Below are 8,151 nucleotides of genomic sequence, written 5' to 3'. Positions count from 1 at the left end.
AATATTCTCTCATTCTAAAACTGCACTTCCCTCCAATAAGGTCACCTCGATGTGTGTTCTCCTTCATGAGAATGTCAGCAACTACAAACAGCAGTTGATGACTAATGCCAAGAAAGTGTTCTCAAAGTCCTAAGCCTGTTTTCTTGCTCGGCACATAACAGGTGTTCCCCTCTGTGTCCTTTGTATACACATCCACTGTGTATTCAAATCATAGAAGCAAGAGGCAGGGTAGGGTCTGTTGCCTCACTGCTAATTTCCCTAGCAAATAAGGCAGCAGCTGCTGGTCCGTGAGGCCAGTTCTCACGGAGCACGAGGCACTGCATGTATGGGACAGGATGCTTGCATGGAGTCTTTCGGCGGCAAGGGTGGCACCTTTCAGTGCAAAATACTCCTCCTCCTCTTAGGTAAGGCCCCCAGGAACTGTGTTGTTGCCTGTCTGCTTTTCGTTATAGTTATTGCGGGTAAATGGTAAATATTTGCTACAAGATATAGACTGGCTCAGATAACTAAGAGAGGGCAAAATCTTTTTACAATAATACATTGTTCGAGCAAAGCAGCAGGGATATTTAAGAGAAAGGAAACTCAATGGACAGGCCATTTTTTGTTTTCTGGGAATAGCTGTCAGTGCCAGTCTCCCTCCTGAGGAGAGCTGAGACAGTCTACCTGAATAATCACTCTTTTCTTTAGGGAGCTAACAAAGAGGCTGAATGGGCCTTAATGTATTTATTTGGACAAATATTTTAATAGGCCACGAAATTCTGATTGCTTAAAGTGAAATTCAAGACTATTCATACAACTAACTTTCTTCTTAGTAAGCGATTTTAATTAAAGATATTGTGGCCAACTGTTGATTTGGCTTTCTCTGAAGTTTCTCATCCTAAGAAATAAGGAAAAAAGTGAGGCTCCAAACTGAGAAAAAAAAATTATATGCAAAGAGAAGAATGTGTTATAAAAAAAAAAGATTATATCATTGTGCCTCTAAAATCCCTTTCATTTTTCTTTTTTCCCAATGGCTAACCTTATTGGGCTTTTCCCCCTTACTATTTCTGTTTCATTCTTTATCCTTAGAACTGATGGGAGTATCTTCAATTTTCTCATTGTTTTATCTGTTCACCAGCTGTCCTGTTTTCCATTGTCCTTACTCGTTAGCTTCAAAAGACAAGTTGATTTCTTACCTTGCTTATAGTTCACCACAAGGAATTCAAAGAAAAGCTTTACTCTTTCGACTTGAAAAACAACTTAGCAGCACAGCAGTTTAAGTTCTAAACATATTTGCGGTTGCTGTCACTTGCATTCTTACTTTCATTGGCATGTTTTGTTAATTTTCTTTGTCAGTATGAGCGTGATTCAGATTTGAATATACAGTTGATAAATTTTTAAAAGTTGACTTACCTATCATTGCGATTGCTAACATTACTACAGCCAGTGTTCATGTGATCAAAGCTTGTAACAAATTTTTTTTTAAATATTTGAAATATTAAACTATTACCAGAACTTTGGAATGTATCCACTGTCTGGCCCCTGATTATTTTTCATTTTAAAGCAGTCAGAGTGTCATCATTTCACAGGTGATGGCTTTGTCATTGGCCTCAACAATTCAGTTTAGGAACTTGATGAAAATAAAATGTACCTTAGAGAAACAGCATGTTCATAGGTCATTGGAATAGTTGCTACATCTTGACACTTGCTCCTGAGTGCTGCACCACCGCTGGGAGTACTGGGGGGCAGCTCACCCCTTCCCTGCATCCTGCCGGAGTACGAATTATGTCTGGAAAGCCTGCAGGTGCGAGCTCAGTGGGCTGGCTACCAGGGCCCCGCTTACATCCCAGCAGCTATCCGCGTGTCAGACCCACTCCCTAGAGCTCACAAAGCTTCTTTTGCAAATTTACTTTTTCTTCCATAGGGAATATGTTGGAAATCTTTTGAATTTTTAGGCATATTGATTTTTTTTGTGTATTTTTTCTTTAAAAAAAAAAACTTTAAAAATGGAAGCCCAAAATATAGGCTTTGTACTACGTATCCAAAAATGCATGTTCCTGCTGTCTGTTTCTCTAAAGAAGCAAGAGTTTGTTTTCAGTCAACAGTAGTTGCACTGTGCTTCCCAACACCGGGAAAGTCAAAGTCACCTGCAGCCCAGCAGAGGTCACTTTGCGAGGTCTGATGTTTACACTCACAACAGTGAACCCGGGCGGGAGAAAGACCTCGGGGCTCCTTAACAAAGTACGCGTTCTAAGAGGATCATTTTTTTCTTGTATTTTAATTTTAATTCGTTTTTAGCAGATTCAGTGTGCTTTGTGGCTCAAATTCTAAGAACCCAATGATATCCTCTTCCTCCTTCTCACCTCCCTGCTCCTTCTTTTTCTCTTCTTTTTAATAACAGATTTTAAATGTACACTACAGTAAAAAGGCTTAAGACTTCACTGAAGAAGAGTCTCAAGCAGGAAGGCCTTTCTAGTGGGGATACAGACAATGGCTAAACAACAGTTGAATGGGAAAATGTCCATTTCACCTACAGAGAGTAAATTTTAATGTAACCACAGATTATTAAAGCTATGGTATCATAACATTCTTAACCACTGGTTTGATGAAGGTAGAACTGTTTAATACAGCTAGATTTGTAGCAATATTGATATACACAATTCTTTTCACTTTTTCTTTGTTTTTTTTGTTTGTTTGTTTGTTTTTAGTTTAGTTCTCACATATAAGGGAGAATAGAAAGTATTTCTGGGTGTGTCTTTTTTCACTCAACACCATGTCCTCCAACGAAGTGCATCTTGTTGCAAATGGCAGAATTTCATTCTTCTAATCGCTGAGGAGTGTCCCATAGTGTGTGTATACACCACGATGTCTCTAACCATCTAAGGAAGGATGTCTTGGGTGATGGGAGATTTTGGTCCTGTGAACACTGCTGCTAGAAACATGGTGGGTTAGATAGCTCATTGATTCAGTGTGGGTAAATCCCCAGCACTGGGGTTGTGGATCCTCAGGCACGTCTATTTCCCCTTTTAAGAAACCTCCACACTGTGTTCGCTGGTGGCTGCTCCAGTTCCCATTGCCACTTGCAGTGTGTAAGCGTTCCCCTTTCGCAAGCTCACCTGCAGTTGTGACTGATTTGGGTTTGAGTCGCTCTGACACAGGCGAGGTGACAGCTGCTGTGGTTTGCTTGCCCCTTAGGGCACCCTGAGCGTTTCTCACATACTGGTTGGTCACTTGGGTTTCTTCTTTGGAGAATTGTCTGTTGAAGTCCTTCATGCATCTCTCGACTGGCTCAGTTGGATTTTTGTGGCTGAGTTTTTCAAGTGGCTGATATATTCAGGATATTAATCCTTTACCAGAAAGTGGTTTGCAGTTTTTCCACCCGCTACTTTGGATAGTTCTTGACTCTATTGATCGTTTCTTTTGCTGTACAAAAGCTTCTGAGTTTCACAGAGGCACATTTGTTTAGCTTTGCTATCGTTGCCTTGCTTTGGGGGAGTCTTGTCTAAGAAGCCATCCCCTACGCCAACGTCTAGCAGTGTTTTCCCTGCATTTTGTCCAGCAGTTTCATAGATTTAGGTTGTAAGTTTAGAACTTTGGTCCATCATGAGTGGATTTCTGTGTATTGTAAGAGATATGTTTCTAATTTTATTCTTACACACACATACATCCAAATTTTCCATTACTATTTGTCGAAGAGATTATACTTACTCCTGTATAGTCTAAGAACTTCTGTCAGTCAGTTGTAGATATGTGGATGAATCTCCGCGCTCCGTGTCCTGTTGGGTTGATCTATGTCTGTTTTTGTGCTGTTCGATGACTGTAACTGCCATCTGCTCCGAGGTTAAGTGTTGTGAGGCCTCCAGTTTGATTTATCTCATTCAGGATCACTGGCTATTCTGGGTCTTTTGTGATTTCATATGAGTTTGAGGATTGCTTATTCCAATTCTGTAAAGAAAGCCACTGGTGTTTTAGCAGGGATTGCACTGAGTTTGTAGATTGCTTTAGATGGCTCTGATGTCTTAATGATATTGATTCTTCTGATTCATGAGCAAAGAATATCTTCCCACTTTCTTTGTACCCACAATTATTTCTCTCATCAATGTTTAATAATTTTTACTATAGAGATCTTTCACTTCTTTGGTTAAATTTATTCCTAAATATTTAATTTCTTTTTGTTTTTGTGACTACTGTGAATGAATTCCTTTCTTCGTTTCTGTTTCTGAGAGCCCCTTATTAGCATAAAGAAGCTACTAGGGTGGGTGGGTGTGTGTGTGTGTGTGTGTGTGTGTGTGTGTGTGTGTGTGTTGTAACCTGTAACTTCACTGACTTGGTCTATCAGCTCTCTGGTGGAGCGTTTAGGTTTTAGCATGCACAAGGTCATATCACATAAATATGGATCATTTGACTTCCTCTTTTCCAAATTTGATTCCATTTATTTCTTTCCCTTCCTTAATTGCTCTTGCTCAAACCTTCAATACTATATTGAAAAAGAGTGGCTAAAGTTAACATCCTTGTCTTATTCCAGATCTGTGGGGCCATGGTTTCTGGTTTTTTTCCTATTCAGTATGATATTGACTGTTGCTTTCTAATATATAGCCTTATGACTTAAAGGAACATTCCCTCCATATTTAGTGGAAGATTTTTTTAGCATGAGATGTTTGAATTCTATCAAATAATTTCTCTATTTGAGATGACCATATGATTTTTATTCTTAATTCTATTGATTTGATTTATGATGTCTACTGATTCACAGATATTAAATCATTCCTTCCATTTCTGGGAAAAATCCCACTTGGTCATGATTTATATTCATTTTTACGTGGTTTTGAAATTGACTCGCTAGCATCCTGTTAATCTTTGCATCTATGTCCATTAGGGATATAGGTCTGTAATCCTTTTTGTGTATGTCTTTGTCTTTGGTATCAAAGTAAGGTTGGTCTCATAAAAAGAATCCAACAGAATTCCCTCCTGTTCTCTCGGCACAGCTTTAAGAGTGTTGGTGGTATTTCCTCTTTTTAGTATTGTTTAGAATTCAGTAATATTATCTCTAAGGTATCAAACTTTTTTGATGGAAGGTTTGTCTTTTTGTACTCAGCATTAGTGATCCCCTGAATTTCTGTTTGAGTCCAAATGTTTGGAATATCAAAGGAAAAGTAGAATTCTATAAATTTTCATATAAAATATTTCTGAAAATTTATTTGTTCATATAGGAGATTACTTTTTAAAGCCAATTATCCTAGTAATTTAGGAAAATGTCTTGGAATGGGGCCAGCATTGTAGCACGATGTGTTAATCCACTGGCTCTGATGCAAGCCTCTCTCAAGAATGCCAGTTCAAGTCCCGGCTCCTCATCTTCCCATCCAGGTCCCCGCCAATGCACCTGGGAAAGCAGAGGAAGATGAACCAAGTCCTTGGACCCGTGCTCCCATGTGGGAGACTCAGATGAAGTTTTTGGTTTTTGGCTCTTGGCTTTGACCTAGCCTTATCCTGGCTGTTGTAGCCATGTGGGGAGTGAATCACTGGATGGAAAATATGTCCCCTGCTCTCTCAATCTGCAAGTCTGACTTTCTTACAAATAAGTTTTTGAAAAAGTGAAAATTTTTCAGAATGAAGCTAATCTTTCTAAAATCAGTAAGCTTCCATGTTTGATAACATGAATTTATAATGTCCCTAGTGGGAAAGACACCAATGACAAGAAAATATGTGTTCCCAAAACATAAGCATCCATCTATTCACAAATTATTTTATAAGCATGGATTGAGTCATATCAGTAAGTTCATGTCTTACATGAAGAATGAAAATATTTTAGCAGCTGAGCTGACAGTGTATGAAGAAAGATTTATTCCCCGATGACATCCTTATAACTTTTGACCTATAATTTACCTCTTTTTTTTTTTTTAAGTAGAGGTATTTATTTTACTTGAAAGTCATGGGCCCGGCATAGTGGCCTAGTGGCTAAAGTCTTCACCCTGAATGCACTGGGATCTCATTTGAGCACCAGTTGTCCCCCACTTCCCTTCCAGTTCCCTGCTTGCAGCCTGGGAAAGCAGTCAAGGACAGCCCAAAGCCTTGGGACCCTGCACCCATATGGGAGACCCGGAAGAGGCTCTGGCTCCTGGCTTTGGATTTACTCAGTTCTGGCCATTGCGGTCACTTGGGGAGTGAATTAATAGCTGGGAGATCTTCCTCTCTGCTTCTCCTCCTCTCGGTATATCTGACTTTGCAATGAAAATAATTTTTTTTTAATTTTAAAAATAAAAACTTAAAATAATCACAGAGAGGGTACTCTTTCATCAGCTGGACACTTCCCAGCATGCCAGCCAGCATGCCAGTCTGTGTGATTTCTCTCTGAAAAAGGGGATAGGCAGGGCAGGCAATGTGAAGTAACCAGTTCAGTCACCGCCTGCGAGGCAGGCTGTTCACAACCTGGCTGCTCCACTTCCAATCCAGCTCCCTACAGATGCCTTGGGAAGAACGGGAAAAGCAGCCCAACTCCTTGGGCTCTAGCACCCACATGGGAGACCTGCAAGCAGCTACTGGCTTCAGCCTGGCCCAGCCCTGGCTCTTGTGGCCATTTAAGGAGTGAATGGGCAGTTTTTAGGTAAAAAGCAATTATTTTTTTTTAGATTTATCTGCTTATTGTTGTTTTTTTTATTTGCAAGGCAGATCTTCAGAGAGGGAAGACAATGTTCGGTTATTGATAACCAAGATCTTGTCAGAAGCTTACTATCTACAGCTTCAGTGAAAAGCACGGTGGTTTTGTGTTTTTGCTTTTATTTATTTATTTGTTTGTTTATTTGGTTCTGAAAGGAATATTCCCTAGACTGGTGCCTCTCCCAATACTCAATGTCTTTATAAATACGGTAGCTTTTGCTGCACACATCTTAGACACAACACTAGTGTCAACACAGATTTACTTTCCCACCCTCTGTCTTCTCTCCCGCTATTTCCTTGCAACAATCTATATTCCCTTTCTTCAGTTCACTTGCTTTCTTCCTCAATATTCCTGCTATCCAGTTCTCTCTTTCTCTATTCACTCAAATTAAGGGAGAAAAATTAACTTGCCAGAAAAAAAACCCACAAACACAAATCCTATAGCTATCACTCCTTTGTTATGGACCAAATCACTACAGTGATGTGCAAACACAGTCCACCAGCAGAACAAGGGGAAGCGAAGCACAGGTTCACACGGTGGCCGAGGAGGCTGCAAGACAAGGCTTTGCTTCCCATACAGTCTAGTCTTTGACCACTGGATTTAGGTTTGCTTCTCCCCCTCTAACTTCATCTCATCTTCCCCTTTGTATTTTTCCCTCCTAAATTTGCTGTTCCTACTTGCCTGGCAGTTTCAAAGTCTCTCCCCTACTAATAGCTACACAGAGACCAAATCCATGAAAATTCTTGGCCCCATTTCCACCCTGAAAAGAAGGGAAAGAAAACCACTATTGGTAGTTCTTGATACCCCATAGGAGAAGGCTAACTTGCCTGAGTTTCTCCAAGTACAGACTTTATACCTTTCCCTTCCTGCTATTTTTTGTTTCTTTTTCTCTTATTTTTCCTTTCCCTTCCTAATATTGATGGCCTTTCATGACATGAGTTGGGCAAAGCTGAAAGATCACCTCCTAGCAGTCATGAAAAGGAGAAGCAAAGATGATGAACATTTTTCTATATGAGAAATTAGAGTTGCAAATTCTTGCTGAGTCTTGTTTTCATCTCTCCTTTTCAAGGAATCTATTCCAACTGCACTCATCTCTATCGTGCTTCATCAACATTCCCTCTCCAGTTAACCATTTCACTTCCCATTCCACACCCCTCTTCAGCTCCCGTCTCCTACTCTTCCTTCACAGGAACTCACTGTATTTACTCTCACAGTCTCCCACTTCCTTACTGTTTCTCCTTTTCTTCTCACTACACAACACTACAATTCCATTCTCCCTGCTACTATTTCAAATGTTCCAGTGACATGGGAACCATGCTGCATTCATTTTCAGACTAAAGATTTTACATCAGAGGGCTTCTAAGCAGGCATTCAAGCAATAGGGTACCCTAAGCTGAGGAGGACTCTACTCACTGCAAAAACACAATCACTAAGTAAAGTGAAGCAATAAAAACATGATTCAAGGTAAAAAAAGGAGCTTCCCCATGTGCCCATAATAAGAGAGAATGCTGCAAAGA

The 8,151-nt window shown here is 40.0% G+C and overlaps 1 protein-coding gene across 4 annotated transcripts in view; it reads left to right on the top strand.

Annotated features, from left to right (window-relative positions):
• The first annotated feature begins 302 nt into the window (after positions 1-302).
• The window catches only part of HEPACAM2 (HEPACAM family member 2), a 41,135-nt gene continuing 33,286 nt past the window's right edge, over positions 303-8,151 (top strand). For 3 of the 4 annotated variants that reach the window (XM_040965110.1, XM_040965108.1, XM_040965107.1), the window contains exon 1: positions 326-404. In XM_040965110.1, the coding sequence (XP_040821044.1) occupies positions 326-404 (79 nt within the window). Of the gene's footprint in view, positions 405-8,151 lie in introns of all 4 variants that reach the window. The other variant, XM_040965109.1, reaches the window with a different exon arrangement.

This window comes from Ochotona curzoniae, unplaced genomic scaffold (genome assembly GCF_017591425.1).
Source record: "Ochotona curzoniae isolate NIBS_2020 unplaced genomic scaffold, NIBS_Ocur_1.0 scaffold_3835, whole genome shotgun sequence".
NCBI classification, from domain to species: domain Eukaryota; kingdom Metazoa; phylum Chordata; class Mammalia; order Lagomorpha; family Ochotonidae; genus Ochotona; species Ochotona curzoniae.
Note: the sequence above shows the minus strand (reverse complement) of the source record. Positions and strands in the feature narration are given on the sequence as shown.